The sequence below is a fragment of the Symphalangus syndactylus genome, chromosome X (genome assembly GCF_028878055.3).
Source record: "Symphalangus syndactylus isolate Jambi chromosome X, NHGRI_mSymSyn1-v2.1_pri, whole genome shotgun sequence".
NCBI classification, from domain to species: domain Eukaryota; kingdom Metazoa; phylum Chordata; class Mammalia; order Primates; family Hylobatidae; genus Symphalangus; species Symphalangus syndactylus.
In genome coordinates this window covers 138,332,234-138,351,410 of record NC_072447.2, presented here as the reverse complement: position 1 = coordinate 138,351,410, position 19,177 = coordinate 138,332,234, and the positions used below count along the sequence as shown (strand labels likewise).

At 38.3% G+C, this 19,177-nt stretch overlaps 1 protein-coding gene across 5 annotated transcripts; it reads right to left on the bottom strand.

Annotated features, from left to right (window-relative positions):
* Nucleotides 1–214: 214 nt before the first annotated feature.
* Nucleotides 215–18,780, bottom strand: ZNF449 (zinc finger protein 449). 5 transcript variants are annotated; one of them, XM_055268362.2, is made up of 5 exons: nucleotides 18,718–18,780; nucleotides 16,050–16,503; nucleotides 14,206–14,410; nucleotides 3,520–3,633; nucleotides 215–3,326 (listed from the first exon to the last, which is right to left on the bottom strand). In XM_055268362.2, the coding sequence occupies exons 2-5, from the start codon at nucleotides 16,401–16,403 to the stop codon at nucleotides 2,443–2,445; spliced, it is 1,557 nt and encodes a 518-aa protein (XP_055124337.1). In that variant the 5' UTR covers nucleotides 16,404–16,503; nucleotides 18,718–18,780; the 3' UTR covers nucleotides 215–2,442. The 5 variants fall into 5 exon arrangements, with proteins under 5 accessions (XP_055124337.1, XP_063490812.1, XP_063490811.1 ...); XM_063634742.1 differs by lacking the exon at nucleotides 18,718–18,780 and adding an exon at nucleotides 17,681–18,653; XM_063634741.1 differs by lacking the exon at nucleotides 18,718–18,780 and adding an exon at nucleotides 17,653–17,747.
* Nucleotides 18,781–19,177: the final 397 nt, after the last annotated feature.

Sequence of the window (19,177 nt, the reverse complement as noted above, 5' to 3'; positions counted from 1 at the left end):
GCAACTCATATTATGATTGCAACTAACCCTACTAGCCAAAAATGGACTGTATTAAATGCTAAAAATGATGCATAATCACAGTGCCATGGTTGCAGACAGAAAAGCGATTCCAACTTGGGATGAGGACAGGAGTCAATTGCCATGCTTGTTGCCACTGTTCAGGGAAGAAGCTCTAAGTTTTTCAAATAATTAATTAGTGCAAGTGAAGCAGGAAGAGCACATACATTTCCGCTTTATTCAAATATTGCATAAATACAGAGCAGTTGGGCACATCCATTCTAAGGCACTGTTCTGGTTTGAATGCAATTCCACAAGAGAGAAAAGAGAAGCCATTACATTCTGTATTTTTCATTTCTACATTCAGACTCCTCCCATATTATACATTTATTGCTACTGGGATATCAGTTTGAGCCCCAGACTTATAGCAGCATCATACGTTGACCTGGATGACAAGAATTAAAGATACATCCTGGGTCTAGCAATTGGTATAATTGGCACTTAATTACAAACTCTCTTGCATTATTCTCCACCTGTTTCCCAACTCTTGTTTAACTAAAAATATTATAAAATCTTTATGAGCCTGATCCATGAATTATATTTCTTTACTAGCTTCCACTAAGCCTAGAACAGGACTAGTTAGGCACATAGTAGATACCCCCAAAGTATTTATATCACTTTCGAGAACTTCAATGGAATAGAAGAGATATACTTTCCCTAACTGTAGTTTAAGGAAAGGATGACTGAATATCTTCGTAAAGGGAAAATGCTTGAAAGTCCTATTTCTTCTATTTTATAACAAGGAACTAGGCTCAATGAATATTTTCATGTTTTAACAGGTTTAATTGACAATGAGAAGTCCCTTGCTTTGGGAATTTGAGCTGTTACCATGATTACATGAGAACATTTATATAAGTAGCAATGTGTGTGTGTGTGTGTGTGTGTGTGTATGTAATTATAAGTAAAATTCAAAGGTTGAGAATCACTGGGCAACTTATACATTATCTGAATTAGTGATCCTCATCTTCTTAAAATGATGTGTGTATATACATGTGTGTGTGTGTGTGTGTGTGTAAATGTAAGTAAAATTCAAAGAGATTGAGAATCACGAGGCAACTTAAAAATTATCTGAATTAATGACCCTCACCCCCTTAAAGTAGTATGTGTGTGTGTCTCTGTGTGTGTTACACAAATTGATATATATTTTAAGAATTTTTCATAACATCCTTAAAACAACTGGAGATAACTAGGCTTGGGAGCAACATAACTATACTGACAGCTATAGAAATATCTGTTTAAGGCAGTGTGTTCCAAGAGACATTTGAGGAATATTAGTTCTGTAGCTTATTATTGGGTATATGAAAAAGGTTTTGGGGTCAAATAAGTTTGGAAAACATTGAGCCAAAAGGGGTACTTTTTCTCTCCTTTCTAGAGGACCTCTCAGAGATTCTCATATGCTGATGTGCACTATGAATCTAAGAGGTGAAACAGCAGGAAGTAATTCCCAAATATATTTGCAGAATATCTAGCAGAACTAAGTATTCTATGACACATACATAGGGAGACGCTGAATTAAAGAATGGGTAAAATTTTAAAAAGCACTGAAAGACACATGATTGAATACCAAAGGAGAGTGAAATACCAAAGGAGAGCAAAAGACCCTGGTTTTTCAGTCAATCAAAATTAAATTAGATTCTGCTTGTATAATTTCAATTGCCAAATGCATTCTTCCAGACATAGAGCTTACTTATTCTGTGAACAAAATAAATTACCAAATTAATACTCTGCTTTTAGCAGCATTACCACAGACTGCTGACTAAGCAGACTAGCAAACTTTGCAAAATTCAAAAGTAAAGGTTAAAATCTTAATTTCCTTAAACATAAAAAATTTCAGTGGAAATAACCCAGTTCTTACCAGGCAAATGACATCCCCTTCATCCTTGTGTTCCTGACACATTTTTATTGTTTGACAAAATTCACTGTCTCCTTTCTTGCCACATGGGACACATCTAAAGCTTTGAATGAATATAATCATCTTTAATAATGACAGCAGAATAACTATAGTACTGCTATAATCAATACGTCTGATAGACATGTTTATCCACTATATTGACCCTACCTCTAAAAGGATTGTCATAATTTATATGCTTTATGTTTACACCTATGATACAGTTGCCTTGGAACACAAAATTTTTCATTGTAATTAAAAAAAGAAGAGTTGTGCAGACAGAAGAAATCAAATCTAAGAAAATCACAGGAGTAGATAAATACTCTAGAATTCATATACCTTGGAAGATGGGTTTTAAAACTAGTAAAAAAAAAAAAAAGCTGTCTATGTTCTTATAAGCTCAAACAAAAGCTTCCAAGACAAACAGCCTGCTGCAGGATAAGATTTTTTTTTGAGTTAGTGTCAATTTGTGTAGGACCTGTTTCCCTTAGCAATTCTTAAATAAGTCCTCTAAAGTGAGTGACCTGGTGCATAATAAGGCCGGCTCTCTGTCTGAAGCTTTTAGAACAATGAGTACACTTGTATGGCTTCTCCCCTGTGTGGATTCTTAAATGAATAACGAGGCTTGGTCTCTGTCTAAAACTTTTCCCACAATAATTACATTTAAAAGGTCTCTCTTCAGTATGCGTTCTCTGGTGCAAAGTAAGAGCTGTCAGTCGACTAAAACTTTTCCCACAATTATGACATCTATGAGGTTTTTCACCTGTATGAGTTTTCAGATGTCTTTTAAGACTTGATCCATGACAAAAACTTTTCCCACACTCAAGACATTTATATGTTTCTTCTTCAGAATGGGTTCTCTGGTGCCCTATAAGATGTGACCGCCGAGTGAATCGCTTTTTACATACAGTGCATTCATAGGGTCTCTCCCCTGTATGAAGTCGTTGGTGTCTATAAAGGTCTGAACTACGAAGGAATCTTTTCCCACATTCAGGGCATTTGTGAGGTTCTTCTCCTGAATGAATTCTCTGATGCCCAGTAAGTTGTGACTTCCGAGCAAAACATTTTCCACACTGAGGACATCGGTGAGGTTTCTCTCCTGGACTCTTTTTCTTATGGGGTTTAGGGTTGAGAGGTTCTTCCAAGTTGGAGTTCTCAGGTGTCTCTCTCAGAGTGGGGTTCTGCTGATCTACCAGTTTTGCTAAATCTGTCTGTAAATCCTCTGGGGGGGTTTCCCATTGATTTTCTAACTGTACATAGTCTTTTTGCAAAATGGGACCCTGGAGAGCATTCCCCTCTAAAGTTACAATAAATGGATACATAGTCTCCATTTTTTTCTGTTTTGAAGTATCTTCTTCATTTTCTATCCCGATCTCAAAACCTGAGAGAAGAAATAGAAACTGCAGATGATATTGTGTTCCATGGAGAAAAGAAAGTGAAGGAAAATGAAGAGTTATGTTAAACCAGTGGTAGGAACATAGAAATTCCTAAATAGAATTCCAAACTCTTTATCTTTATTTAGGTTAAATTTTTCTTTTTTTTTCCCACTAGTATATCAAAGAACAATTACTTACCTATCTTGGAATCAAGTAATTGTTTCATTTCTTTAGAATCCTGTAATTCCTTCACCCATGGCTCTTCTCTATTCTCCAATGAGAAGTTCATGTCAAGTTTTGGTAATGGATATCCTGGCCAGAAGAAAGATGGGAAGCATTACAGTTTGGCTCATCAAAGGTTTTTCCAAAATTTAGGCTGATTTCTTGGACACATAGCCTCTTAGTATCTACTTCCTTCTCCATTACTATTACTTCACCTGAGTCTCTTACAACAGTCTTTTCTTTAAAAGATAAGAGCAAAATGAAAATGAGGTGGTGTTCAATTCAAAGCTATTCTCTAATCTATGGAAGGTGAGTGAATAAATTCTGTGCTGAAATCAATGCACTAAATCATTTCAGCATCTATTTTGATACTAGATTTGTTTAGGTTAGAGCTAAAATATAAAGTAAATTTCATAAAGTTTTGCCATATTAATAATGGGAAACACTGCTACTGAGTGCCAAATGAAGAAAGAGAGGTGAAAGTAGTAAAGTGTTTACTGGAAAAATTTCAGTGGAGTCTTTTGAATTTAAATGAAAATTGAACTGGGTTGAACCTAGCAAAAGCAGTATTTATGTTGGTTTCCACTGAAGTCTAAAAGTGGATTCTCTTAAAATTAGCCCAAATAACTTATACAGGTGAAAATGACTACTAGCCAAAATGACTACAAAATAGTATTTCAAAGTGTCAATCTAAGGACAACCAGGTGAAGTTTCTAACCACTCATTCTCGCCTTGTCTGACCACCCCTCTCCTCATTGACAGCTGGTTGCTTACATCCTCTTTTCTGAGCCCCTTATTCTCCTCCTTTATCTCTGATCAAGTTTACTGGTCTTCAGTGAAATGTGGGCTGTAAATTACTAATTTGATATCTAAATGTAGGCTGATGTTTAAATATTGGTATTATTAAAATGACATTAGGAATTTAATTTGACTAATGTTAATCTGAAGGAAAATTTAAATTCCAGAACATTATATTCAAGGCAGAGGAAGTGGGCTAAAATACCCTGTTTTAGTTTTTCATGAAAAAAAATTTCCTTTTCAAGATTAAGAAACTAAAGCTGAATTTCAAATAAAAGTGCTGTTTAAATTCATTATTTTGTTTTCATTTGGATTTCAAAGCTAAGAGTGAAATTACAGGGTAATATGAAACAGGTCAAATAAAATTCAAGGTAATAGATCAAAAGAAAGCTGCTGTGAAGTAAAAGATGGAGTTTCAATTGAAACTTGGAATAGGAGAGAATAGCAAAGGCTTAGGTACAAAATACTGACTTATAATGTAAATGAATGGTAATTTGAATCCACATGACAAAGCAGCACAAGTAAAAATAATTATGTAATGAGAAAAGACAGTATTGCTTCTTTCTTTTGTTAAAAGATGTAAAAGGCAACTGTATAAAAATATGTATATAATGTATTGTTGGGCATACAACATATAGAAATGTAATATATTTCCCAATAACAGCAGAAATGAGGTGGGTAAGAGCAAAGTGTATGGGACTGAAGAAATGACTCCAGTTGGTAATTCAAATCCACAGGAACAAATGAAGAAAATCAGAAATGATAAACAATGTTAATATAACAAAAGTTATAATATATATGTATTTTCCTTTCTTCTTTCAGCTTCTTAAGAGTCTTAAAATTATATAAAGCAATAATTATAACAATGTATTCTTGGGTTTAAAACATTTTTGATGTAACACGTATGACAGTAATATCACAAAAAGGGGGAAAAGGGAACAGAGCTATATAGGAGAAACATTTCTATATCTCACTGGCATTACGTTAGTATAACTTTGAAGCCAATGATAATATGTACATGGTAAATCCTAGAGCAGCCACTAAAGAAATAAAAGTAGTAAAATTATTAAAGTAAGTAAAATATTACATGAGAAATATTTACTTAATGAAAAAGAAAGCAGTAAAAGAGGGATAGAGGAACAAAAAAGACTTGAGGCATATAGAAAACAGAAAGCAAAATGGCAGATATAAATCCAACCATATCACAAATGAAATTAAATGTAAATACATTAAATGACTTAATCAGAAAGCAGAGAAGGTCTGACTGGATTGAAAAGATCCAGCTACATACTGTTTATAAGAGGTATACTTTAGATTCAAAGATACAAACAGATTGAATGTAAATGGATGGAAAAAGATGTATCATACAAGTAGCAACCACAAGACAGCCAGTCAAAATAGGCATTAAAACAAACAAAAAACCCCTGTTACTAAGATATACAGGATCATTTTATAATGATAAAAATATCAATCCATCAGGAAGACATAACAATTATAATCATGTATGCACTTAATTTCTGAGTATTAAAATATATAAAACAAAACCCGACAGAAATAGTACAAGAACCAGATAATTCAACAATAGTAGTTGGACACTTCAATAACTCCTTGCACTAATAGATAGAAAATCTAGGCAGAAGATCAATAATACAAGACACAGAAAATACTATAAACCAACTAAACATAACAGAATTGAAATGAGAATCCAGCAATAAATCCATATACCTGTCCTGTGGTCAACTGATTTTGACAAGGGTTTCAAGGATATTCAATATAAAAAGAATAGCCTTTTCAACAAATCATGCTGAGACACCTGGATGCCTCCATGGGAAAAAAATATTATTTGGACCTCTACCTCCCACCCTATTAAAAATTAATGAAAAATAGATCAACGTCTTAGATGTAAGAGCTAAAATTATAAAACTGTTAGATGAAAACACAGGAGAAAATTTTTGTGACCTTGGATTAGGCAATGATTTCTTAGATAAGACATCAAAAGCACAAACAACAAAAGAAAAAACAATTGCATTTGACTTCATCAAAATTAAAAAAATATTTTGGGCTACAAAGGACACTATCAAGAAAGTGAAAAGATGGCCCACAGAATGGGAGAAAATACTGGCAAATCATATGTCTAATAAGGGACTTTTATCTAGAAAACACAGTTGACCATTGAACAACATGGGTTTGAACTACACAAATACACTTACAGGCAGATTTTCTTCCACCTCTGCCACCCCTGAGACAGCAAGACCAAACTCTCCTCTATTCTGTTGATCTACATGTCTATTCTTATGGAAGTACCACACTGTCTTAGTTCATTTGTGTTGCTATAAAGACCTTTATAATGATCTACTTCCACTTAATGAATAATAAATACATTCTCTGCCTTATGATTTTCTTAATAACATTTTCTTTTCTCTAGCTTACTTATTGTAAGAACACAATATATAACAAATATAACATATGAAATATGTGTTCATTGACCATTGATGTTATCAGTAAGGCTTCCAGTCAACAGTAGGCTATTAGTAGTTAAATTTGGGAGAAACAAAAATTATGTATATGGATTTCCAACTGCACAATAGGTCAGCACCCTTAACCTCCACATTGCTCAAGGGTCACCTGTATGAGGAACACATACAATTCAATAATAAAAAGACAAATAATTCAATTAAAAATGGGCAAGGGAACTAAATAGGTCTATGAAAATATACAAATGACCAATAAGCACATGAAAGCATGTTCAGCATCGTTACTCTTCAAAGAAAGAAATGCAAATCAAAACCACAATGAGTCACTATTTCATACCTATAGGATGGCTAGAATAAAAATGTCAAATAATAATAATAAATGTCACCTAGGATGTGAAGAAATAAGAGTGCTTGTACACTGCTGGTGGGAATGTAAAAGAGTGCAGCCAGTTTGTAAAACAGTCTAGGAGTTCCTGAGAAGTTTAAACATAGAGTTACCATATGACCTAGCAATTGTGCTCCTAGGTATATACCCAAGAAAAATGAAAACATATATAAATACAAAATGTCATACTGAAATTTTTATAGCAGCATCATTCATAATAGCCAAAATACAGAAACAACCTAAATGTTCATCAGCTGTTGAATGAATAAACAAAATGTGGTATAATGTCACAATGCACTATTCAACCATAAATAGGAATAAAGTACTGATACATGTTACAACATAGTTGATCCTTGAAAATATGCTAAGTGAAAGAAGCTAGTCATAAAAGACCACATACTGTATGATTCCATTTATATGAAATATCCAGAATAGGCAAATCTACAGAGACAAAAAGTAAATTAGTTGTTGCTTTGGAGTGGGAGAGATGGGGGCCAAAAAGTGATAACTAAAGGGTACAGGGTGGTGACAGTTGTACATATTGTGAATATACCAAAAAACATTAAATTGTACAATTCAAAGGGGTGACAATGTATGGTATGTGAATTATATTTCAATAACACTATTTAAAAAAGATGTAAATGTAAAAAAAATTTAAATATTGACATCATTAAATGATATTAACAAAGTAGGTTGGCTAACATTAATCTGAAGTAAAATTTAGATTTCAGTACATTATATCAAATCCTAGGAAGTAGTGTAAAATACTTTATTTTATATTTTCACGGGGAAAAAAACAATAGATTTTAGATTAAGAAACATAAAATACACTTCCAATAAAATGTTTTATAAACTCACTATTTTGTTAACAAAGCTTGGATTTAAACCCAGGAGTGGGATAACTGAATGATGTGGTGGAAGAGGCCCCCCCCCAAAAATAGAAATTATACATTTAAAAAATAACTAAGAGTAGAATTGGATTGTTTGTAACACAAACGATAAATACTTGAGGAGATGGATACCCCATTTACCGTGATGTGATTATTATGCAATGCATGCAATGTATTAAAATATTTCATATACCTCATAAATATATACACCTATGTACCCGCAAAAATTAAAAACAAAAAATTTTTAAAAGTTAGTGGAAAAAAATAAACTGGAGTTCATAGATTAAAGAAAGCTGCCATCAAGCAAAAGTGAGAAGGAATTGAAACTAGGGAGAGCAGCAAGTAGCAAAGGCTAAGGGTGGTAGAAGCCTGGAGGCCCAAGAGATCTCAATATGAAAGCCAGAAAAACAGTTTTGGGAATGACAGGAATTGTTCATATGGCTATTCTCATCTTACAGAGCACAAACTTGAAACTCTTAAGGTTATAGATTTAATCAAATATCACTTCAATCCAGGCCCAGACACCTGCTCCTTGGGCAAAAGAAGCTCTATGACCTAGTTGAAGGACTAAAAGTAGCCCTGGAAGCAGAATCTGGTACCCATGAGATCTAAGGTCAGAAGTGTTACTACCAGGCAGCTGTGTCTCACGGGCTTCCCATATTGGCCCTCAAGTCTAGCTGCTACTTTCTGCACAGCAACAAATTACAGAGGTTTGAGTACTTTTGCTTTGGTTCCTTGTCCCCAGCATCATACTCCTGGTGCCAGCTTTCAAAAAGCTTGGCCCCAAATTGGGTGCATCAGGACAGTCTCCACACCTTGGATGTGAGAACATGGTGCTCATACTTGAGCTTCTTCATGGATGTCAACCTAATGTACTTCTTATATGTGTAGCACAGCCCACCCCAACCCTGTGGTCCTGAGTAATATTCAGATACTTCTGGACACTGTCACCAATTTATCTGCATTTCTCAACCTTATTTTCACAGTCTATGTCAGCTAAAACCAATTCCCATTCACTTTTGACCTATGTCTCACCTTTAGGTATCAGTTCCCATCCTCTACTCTTACATATTGAATAAAATACCACCACGAATGCTGAATAAAACTGATGCCTACTGAAAGGGTTTCCACAGATATTTGCCCTACTCTGTTGGCCAACATAGCGAGAACAGTTATGGCTCTTACATAGCAAAGATAAGTGAAGATGAGCAGAATTTGGCATTCCTATATATTGTGGTGGGAGGATAAATTGGTACAATAATTTCAGAATGCAATTTGACAATATCTATTAAAGTTTTAAATGCCCACTAATCAATCAATTCCAATTCTAGAAATTTATCATATCAATACCCACATATATAAGTATTCTCCAAATGTTTTCTAGTTTGGCTCCATGGCTTCCGGGTCAATGTTGAGTGGCAATAAAAAAGCAGGCCTTAATGCCTACTTCTGTCAGGGGGCTCTTCTCTTTACCCTCAATGTAAGCTATCTGTAAAGCTACTATTATTGGATGAGTGGTTTTACAGTAATAGAAGAAACATTAACTGCTGGTCAGTAAAAAGAGAAGGGCCCTACACTCTACTTCTATGAGCTCATTTTCTTTTTTAGCTCCCACAGGAATGAGAAATACAAAGAAATGATAAACGTTTAAGGTGATAGATATGCTAATTACCCTCATTTGATCATTACACATTGTACACACATATCAAAATATCACTCTGTATCCCATAAATAGGTACAATTATTACATGTCAATTAAAAATAAAAGGAAAAAAGGAGGGCCCTACAGATAGAAACCAAAGCCTGTTACCTTAAATTTAATCATGTCTTCTGGTTTTGAGACCATAGTCTAGAATATTAGTTTTCCAATGACAATAATATATTGCCCAGGATGTTAAACTCATCCTCTGGCTATAGCTAAGAGATCCATCATAGGTATACTACATTTGACCAAATTAAGTGAAGAAATTTTACTTAGGAAAAATTAACTGAAGAAAAAAAAGGAAATTATTTTTGATTTTTTTTTTTAAGTAAAAGGCTATTAAGTCCAGGCATGGTTGATTCAAAATATGCTCCCAAATTCTTCGGTATTCTTTCCTTCAAGAGGTGGAACTTCCTTTTCCTTCACTTAAGTGTGGGTTGGACTTAGTGACTCTTCTAATGAACAGAATATGGTATAAGTATGGTATGTAGGTAGGTTATCAAAGACATTGTGTCATCCTCCTTGCTTTCTCTTGGATCCTTTGCTCTGGGGGAAGCCTGTTGCCCCATCATAAAGATACTTAGGTAACCTATGGAAAAATTCCTTTGGCAAGGAATTGAGGCATCCTGCCAGTCCCTGCTGACATCTTCACAACAACTACAAGAGAGACTCTGAGCCATAAACATCTAGTAGATCACTCCTGAATTCCTCTCAAAAACAGTAACATGATAAATACTTTTTCCTTTAAGCTGCTAAGTTTCGGGGATAATTAATTACCCTTCAATAGCTATCCAATGCAAAGAGGGAAAAGCAATTGGAGATTAACAAAGAAGGTGCTTCATTGAATGTTCCCCTCATCCTAAACTCAGGGAATGGCTTCATTAAGCCCCATTAGCAAAGACTGTCTCGTAAGAGCTTCACTACACCAAGAAATGTCATTACCACAGTTGGGGGTTAGATATTAGCTTATGGTAAATTTTTTGGTATAGTAGAATAATCTGAAGAAGTTTAAGTTATAAGAATCTTCTGATGCTTTCTAGACAGCATTTGTTTGTCCTATATTTTATTTTAAATTTTCATCTCTCATATTCTTCATCACCAAAAAGATGTGATCTTTTACATTTCACATACATTCCAAATGAAACCTCATCAATTGAAATGAAAAACCCAAGGCTTTGACAACTCAAAATGCAATCCAGTTTTGGTGTACGAATTTTGAACTCCATATTTTCAAAGATAAGCATGATATATTTTATGTTTTTAGGATTAGCGTCTCCTTGCCTCTCTTCTTTCTGATACATTCTAATATTATTGCCTATCTCTGGCATCAAAGTGTCCAGCATGAATTCAAATAAGGGATTTTGTTTTAAAGTTTATGTCTTCCTTAGGTCACTTTATATTGTTCACTTCAGTTCTCTTTTATTTTGCAATGAATGTGTATATTGTTTTCAGTTATATTACATGAAAAAATATATATGCACAATTCATATATACTCAACAACCTAATTTTTTGCTCATAGGAAATAGGTTCCAAACATTAATATAAAATCAATTGACTTCTTCCATTACTTTTGAATTTCTTCTCCACTCAGCTGGCATCTTGTGCTTTCCATTCAGTCTACAATAGAATGTATTTCATGTAATACATCAAATATACTTTCATTTAAAGTAAAAGTTTAAGTAACCTTTAAATAATAGAATAAGCCTTGCAACATTTTTCAAAGCATAATATATCACTTTAAATGGCGATAAGAAAAGGGTAATTTCCTGTCCTCCAAATTTGTAATTTTTATCTGTTAAATTAATTAATTCTATCTATCCTTTGTTAAATATACTAGATTTGCATGTGCTTTAGAGAGCAAAATATTAACACCAGATAAATATTGCTACTATGTGGTATTTGTACCTGCAGTGTTGACAAAAGGAGCGAATTAACATGGAGAATCAGAATGCAAATGCAGAAAGAGTTATACTTCAAAATATTACTAGCTAAGTTTTACTATTTGTTCCAGGCATATACACATAAACTCGGTTTTCTTTCTTTCTTTTTTTTTTTTTTTTAAGAATTCCTCAATAGACTATGAAATGTAGATGATGTAAAGCTTGGAACATAAATGGCAATATCATATAGTTCTGCTTTGACCACAACATGTATACTTGTAAAGTTTTCCTCTTTTGTCACTTTTATTTAAAAATCTGCTGGAGACCCATAAGAACCTCAAACTCTGTATGTTCAAATCTAAACTCAACTTGACCCACCGAATCTGATCTTCCTCTTTTGTTTGTCATGTCAGTGAATAATATTACCATCTACCCAGTTCAATGGCCAGAAACCTGGATTCCATCCTTACTCCCTTCTTCTCCATCACCCTGACACCCAGTCAATCACCAAGCTCTGTATTTCACACCTGCTAAGTATCTTTTGAATTACATTTTCACTCCATCATCACCAACATGCCCTTGCTTTAGAACAACATCTTCTCACCTGAATGATGGCAACAACCTCCCAAATGGGGTTCCTGTTTTCAGTAGTATGTACCCATTCCTACTATAGCCAGAATAATCTCCTAAAATGCAAATTTGTGTGTATCACTCTGGTACTGGAGAACCTCAAAATGGTTCCCCACTTCCCTGATAATCAAGTGTACTTCTCCATGAGGCTGCAAGTTCTTCATGACCCAGGACGCAGCTTCTCTCTCCAGCCTCTTCTATTGCCACTCCTGCCCCACTGCTCTTCTATGTCCCTTGCACTGCAGCAGGAGGTCTTCTCTCTCTCTTCAGAACTTGGCACATGTTGTTGCTTTTGATCCCAGCCCTCTCCGCTTCCCATGTACACCACTCCACAGGCTCACTTTGATCCATCCTGTAGGTTTTAACCCAGATCCTCCTTCCTCCAGACTTCCCTCTCAGCCAAAAGCTGGTTAGGTGGCCCTCCTCCATGCTCCTGGGCATCCTATTCCTCCCAACACACCATTTACTGTCAGATTTCTGTTACATACAGGACAAAAAGTCCTACTGACATATCTGAATTGTCCACTGAACTGTAATCTCCAGGATGACCAGAGCTGCTTTTCTACCTTGTGTGCTACTGAATCCTCAGGGTCTGGCATGGCGTCTGGCTCCTGAAAGGTGCTCACAGATAGTGTACAAATGAATAAATGATATTAATATGATGTGGAAAGGGGCATGGTTGCTAATCCTTGGTACTGAGCTAGTTATGGATAGATCAGACATTTATATTTTATAACTTGGACAGTTCTTATTTTAATTTTTTATGTGTCTTCTGTGGTCTCAGTATTTAACAGTCTCTTGAACGTGTGAACATGTTGAAAAAGTGCCTGGGGGAGTCAGGGGAGAGGATTCTGGCCACACTCGGGCCAAAGCTTTAATGCGAGGGGTAGAAGAGGTACGGGGAACACTGGGTAAGAAAACCCCAAAGGAGAAGCCGGGTGCAATGGCTCATGCCTGTAATCCCAGCACTTTGAGAGGCTGAGGCAGGCGGATCACCTGAGGTCAGGAGTTAAAGACCTGCCTGGCCAACATGGTGAAACCCCGTCTCTATGTGTGGTAGTGCATGCCTGTGATCCCAGCTACTTGAGAGGCTGAGGCAGGAGAATAACTTGAACCTGGGAGGTGGAGGTTACAGTGCGCCGAGATTGCGCCACTGCACTCCAGCCTGGGCGACAGAGCAGGACTCCTGTCTCAGAAAAAAAAAAAAAAAAAATAGAGAACCCCAAACGGGAATAAAATATAAGAGCAACTGGACTATGTGATCTTGCTGCCTTTCTCCACTTGGACTTTCTCCTTCTAGAACTAACCCCTGTGGTGTCTGGGCCAGTGATTCTCAGACTTTAGTGTGTGTAGCACTCACCTGCAGAGCTTGCTAAACATGCACCCCTGGTGCTCATGCTGCAAATGGTCTGCTTACTACAGTTTGAAAAACACTGTAATAGGTTTTGATTTAATGAGGTAGATATTTCCTTTAGACTGCAGTAAGCGGTTGATCTCACAGGACCTAAAGAGACTATATTACTAAAGTATTAAGTTTGAATAAGGCTCTGATGCCATAAAAGCAACCGAGGCCCTTGGGGCCCACAACATCACAGTTCCTGTTGATTAAAATTGGGCTGAGAAATGAGTCCTTATCCGGAATCCAAACTCCCATAGTTTTCCTGTGTAACATTCTTGATCAAAAGACTCCTTATCAGGGTCATTAGCTTAAAGAGTTCCTAATCCCAGGGTTCTATCCAAAGTGCTTTGTTCCCTACTATTCCCAGAGAGACTTTTTCCTCTTCTTTATCTGAGTGGTCCATTTCCAATGGGTAATTGGTGTTTCTAACCCACCCCTAACCCTTGAGAGTTCCTGAACTCTCAAAACAGAAACAAAAGAAAGGAGAGAAACCCTTGCCTTACCAGGGTCCAGAAAGGTCTGACATTCTCCAGTAGCACCATAGTTCAGCTCCGGTGGCCCTGCCTGTGGGATCCATGCCTCTGCTACTGGGGCCTCCTGGACAGGTCCCATTACCTGGAGTGCAGGTGACTCTAGGTGCATGGTTGGTGGTATGTGTGCCGTTCCCACTGGTGCCAATTCTTCCAAGAGCATGTCATGCATATCAACCTGGGGGAAATGCCAGAACCATCACTTTCAAGTCTAGACCAACAGTCTCCAGTAGAATTGTATGAAAATCATGCATGTAATTTTAAATTTTCTAGTGGCCATATGAATAAATTTTTTAAAAAGTAAGGCCAATCTTAATAGTACGTGTTACTTAATCCAATGCAAACAATCAGGATTTCAACATGTAATCAATATGAACAATTATTAGTGAGATATTTCACCTACTTTTTTCATACCAAGTCTTCTGCATGTGGTGTGTATTTCATACTTACAGCAGATCTCAATTTGCATTGGCCATATTTCAAGGGCTCAAGAGCTGTACATGACTAGTAGTGACTGTATTCAGCAGCAAATGTCTAGACCACATGAAGATAAAATCTTATATAGTAAACAAAACCAAGGAGACAGAGAAAGGAAGAGCAACCACCAACCCAAGTACCCTAGGGAGACAGAAAACTTCAGAAGACTCCTGTTCAGGAGCCCTGAAGCTAACAGCTCCTGCAGAGAACCCCCATAGACAAGACTGGAGTATCCCTGATGCCCATCTGGAAGCTCCTGCTCCCTTTTCCCAAAGATACTGCCCTCTCTCAGTCATGGCACTTCTGAAAAGAGGCTTTACACAGTCATTCTGAATGGCAGACAGTGCCACTGTCCCCATGGGGAGTTTCGGATATGCTGACAGGTGGTGGCTATCAGAATTTAATGGAACATAATTTACAATGCAGAATTGTTCCAGGTCCCTACCAAGTGTGGAATGTCCCACTCAAACATTCACGTGAGTAAAAAGAACCTGTCAAGAACCCTACCTTGTTGGTCAAATAAGTACAATTGTTTGTTTTGTTTTGCATAGTTTCAGCACAAATGAAATTTTCTAGGAATGCACTAATGTGAAAAGCAAAGACTACACTGCTTATTGTTCAGATTTACCAAGAGTCGTATGCCATTTTGGAAAATCACATGACGAGGAGCAACACTGTTCGTAGTACTTGAGCTTTATCAGTCTGAATTTCTGGCTGTCCCATTCACAATGATTCTAAGCATAGATGCAAACATCTGACAACTTCATGACATTCGGTCAGGCCCAAGCATGTATATGTACAAATCCCTATCAATTTATAACAAACTATGTTTCTTTTCCTTTATATTCCTTCTAGACTTGACTCAGGGTTGGCAAACTTTATAAAGAGCCAAATAGTAAATATTTTAGGCACTGTGGGGCACATTCACTGTCAGTTCTTCTCCTTCTTCCTCTTTTTTTCAATGACCTTTCAACAAGATAAAAAACCATTACATACAGAGTATACAGATAAACAGGGTATGGCTAGAATTGGCCTTCAGGCCATGGAACAATTTACTGGTGCTTTGGGTTGATGTATGTGGGTAGATTATGTTGTCTGTCAATTTCATTTGTGCATAGTAAAGTGGACATTATAAACTATTTGTTACAGAAGGGGAATTGAGTCTGATAGAGCTAAAAGCACTGACTCATTTGCTGAGTTCAGCAGAAGAGAAAAAGGAAAAGGACTCTGGAGAAATCTTGAGGCTGGGGAATGACATAGAGACAAATGTGTGGTCTAGTCCTAGCTGTCTCAGCTACTTCCTTTGGACCAATCACGAAGATCCCACATTCTTTTCTTACCTGCTGCTCTGGTATCTCAAGTTCTCTCTGTAAGTCTTCTATCAGTGACACAACTCTTTCTCTATTCTCTGGGCAGTGCTCCCTCACCCAGGTCTCTATCTCTGTGGGCAAGATTGTTAGGAATTGCTCCAACACTAGCAGCTCCAGGATTTGCTCTTTAGAGCGCATCTTTGGCTTCAGCCATTGACAGCAAAGCTCCCAGAGTTTGTTAAATGCTTCATGAGGCCCAGCTGCTTCTCTGTACTGGAACTGCCTGAAGCGCTGACGGAAAACTTCACAGTCAGTATCATACTCTTGAAACACAGAGCCTTGATTCAAGGATGCCTGGATTGCACAACCCAGGGCCACAGCCATTGCCCCCTTCCAGCAGTTTACAGTTTATCTGGAGCCTCACTTCTCAGATTCCGACTTGTTTCTCTCTGAAATTGTTGGGGTGGGAGGGAGCCACCTACAGCTAAGGACAGAAAAAAATGAGAAAAGAGAAACAGGAGTGGTCACAAGAGGGCTTACTTACCTCCATTAACTTCTTTTTTACCAAAGAACCTCCGTTAACTTCTTTTTTACCAAAGAACCTGTTAACTTCTGTTTTTACCAAAGACCTAAAGTAGTTCATTATTTTTCTCTTGGTTTTGAGAATCTGATGAAAGCTTCACACTCTCTTCCTAGAAAAATACACATACACATCCTTTTCTGCATCTAGTTTCTAAAGTTTATAAAATCTCAAAGCCTCTAGAATTGTGCTTGCTGTCCAATATGGTAGCCAACAGCCCCATGTGACACTTTAAGTTTAGTCAAAAATTTAGTTTCTCAGTAATATTAGCTAAATTTCAAATGCTTAATAGATTTCACTGCGAAAAGGTCTATTGGACAGTTCTGCTCTAGAATTCCATGGTCCCAGGCTAAGGACCCTGAATTTATTAATAAATGAACCCTTATAGATCTCTTGGCATTTAACCCATTCCCAGTTTAATTCCAATTGTCATGTGTTTCTGAATATATGTAGATCTCAAAAGAAATGGCGAAGGAATACTAACAATACTTCCAAAAAACTCTGAAAGTCCATCTAGCTTTAAGTACCTCCTAATGGCCTTCGACCAAAGTGAACTTAGGTAGAGCCATGGTTTGCAAAGGCAGCAAATTGTCCATCTCTCATTCTTGTCCTCACCGAGTCTGCGTAATTCCCCCAGTAAACCCATGCCATTCCTTCCCCACTCCCTTCCACCATAGCATTCCAAGAGGATCTCCTATGTGAAAAATACACTGCAATAAGGAGGCCATTAGGAATTTGCTATGCATTCATAAACAACGGATATTTGTTGAGTTCATGCTATGTGCCAGGTACTGTTCTAAGCATTCTACATATACTTGCCAATTAACCCTCACCCAAGGTTAGGAGCTGGGTACTAGTATTATCCCCTGGATACAGATGAGGGAATTGAGGTTTGAGGTTTAGGGGGATTGAACAACTTGTCTAAGGTCACGTGGTAAATGCCAGAGGGAAATGGTGATTACGTCAAAATTTATATTCTCCAGCAATCAAAAGGTCTAAAAACATCAAAATATTCTTAGTATAGTCTTTGAGGTCACAGAGACAGTCACATACATGTTTCTACAGGTCTCAAGACCTGTACCTGCCCATGTGCCTTGGGTCCTCTCTCTCTGCATGTGCTGAGACAGCTGCTGTAGTTGTCCTCTTCTCTGGAGGGGATTCAAGGGAAAAAAAGTACTCATGACTCTCTTCCTACCCAGTCAACCTAAATCAGCACTCTGTCCTTGTATCCGCCTTTACCATGATGGTAGCCCGACTTTAGCAGATCGATTTAGGTATGATAACCTGCTAGCTGTGTGACCCTGACACCCAGTGCCTCTTCTGTAACAGAAGATAATCATAGCATCTACTTTATAAAATGTTCTGCGTGGATCCAATTGCATGGGAAGCGAATAGCAGCATGCCCGGCACAGAGGAAGCACTCAATTAAAGTTTATTGCTTGTCAGGAGTCATTCCTAGGGGGACTCTATTTCCCAGAGTCTAGGCACCTAACCGTTGCTGGAGAGCATCCAGGAACTGTGCTGTTTTTGGCTCTGGACCCACCCGTTAATCTGCTCCAGCCTCACAGCTGGCCAGCCCTTCCCTGACTGACCCAAAACCTTCCACCACGTCTACCAGAGAATTGACCCTTCGGGTTTCCTTTGATGGACCCTTCCCAGAGAAACGTTCATTTCACTGTGGGACCAGTGATTTCTCTCTAAACCTTCTCGTAGAGAATCCACCCACATGGGGCCTATAAGAAAAGCGATGTGTGTAAAGAGAGCACTTGAGGAACGGCAAGAGTGACACGTCCCTAAAAAGTGTAAAAGCTGATTCAAATTCGGATGCTAGTGTCTCGGGCGCGGCCCCTGTTCGCTCTTGGGCGACGAGGTCCCGACGCCTGGAGGGGAGCTCCCAGCCCAGGGGGACTCCCGGGAAGGCCCGGTCGGGTCGCAGGGAGTGGCGGCGGGGACCCTGGCCGGATAGGGGCCCGCCGCCCACCACTGCTTCCGGCGCCCGCCGCCCGGGGCACAGCTGGAATCACCCAGTTGGCATGGCCCCGGCCATGGAAAGGAGCCCCGCTACCCGCGCCCGCGCCCCAGGGAACGGCCACGCCCTCTGGCCGCTCGGGGACTCACCGCCTCAGCGCCCACGGTTCTCCCAAGCTCACCGGCAACTGCCCAGGGCGCAGGCGCGGGGCTGCGCTACGGACTACAACTCCCGGCAGGCCACACGCCGCCCGCCGCGCTGTGCGCCCACAGGGATGCTGACGTGGGAGGGGCTGGGACTCTTCCTGGCTTCCAACCAGCCTCAAGCTGTTTTGGAAGGGCTCCCGTTTCCTGTTTAAGCGCTTCTTAGTCGCAGTGTGTTGGGTGGGGCGAACCCCGGGTCGTGATCCAAATGAGCGCTTCAACTTGAGCCTTGGAGTAACTGGAGCGGGTGGGGACCACCTTTAAATCTGTTACGACCCGGTCAGTGATTCTTAAACCCGACTGTGTGGGGAGAATTTGTAGGGAGAGCTTGTTAAAAAGTCGTATTTCGGGGCTCCACCCGCTACCCTGACGCATTGAATCTCACAGGAACCCGGGGATTCGCATT

Excerpts from the sequence above, each read along its gene's own strand:
- ZNF449 (XM_055268362.2), bottom strand. The coding sequence starts at position 16,403 with ATGGCTGTGGCCCTGGGTTGTGCAATCCAGGCATCCTTGAATCAAGGC. Across the intron at positions 14,411-16,049 it reads TTGAGATACCAGAGCAGCAG|GTTGATATGCATGACATGCT; the intron begins GTAAGAAAAGAA and ends CATTTCCCCCAG. Across the intron at positions 3,634-14,205 it reads TCAGACCTTTCTGGACCCTG|GATATCCATTACCAAAACTT; the intron begins GTAAGGCAAGGG and ends TCTTCTGGCCAG.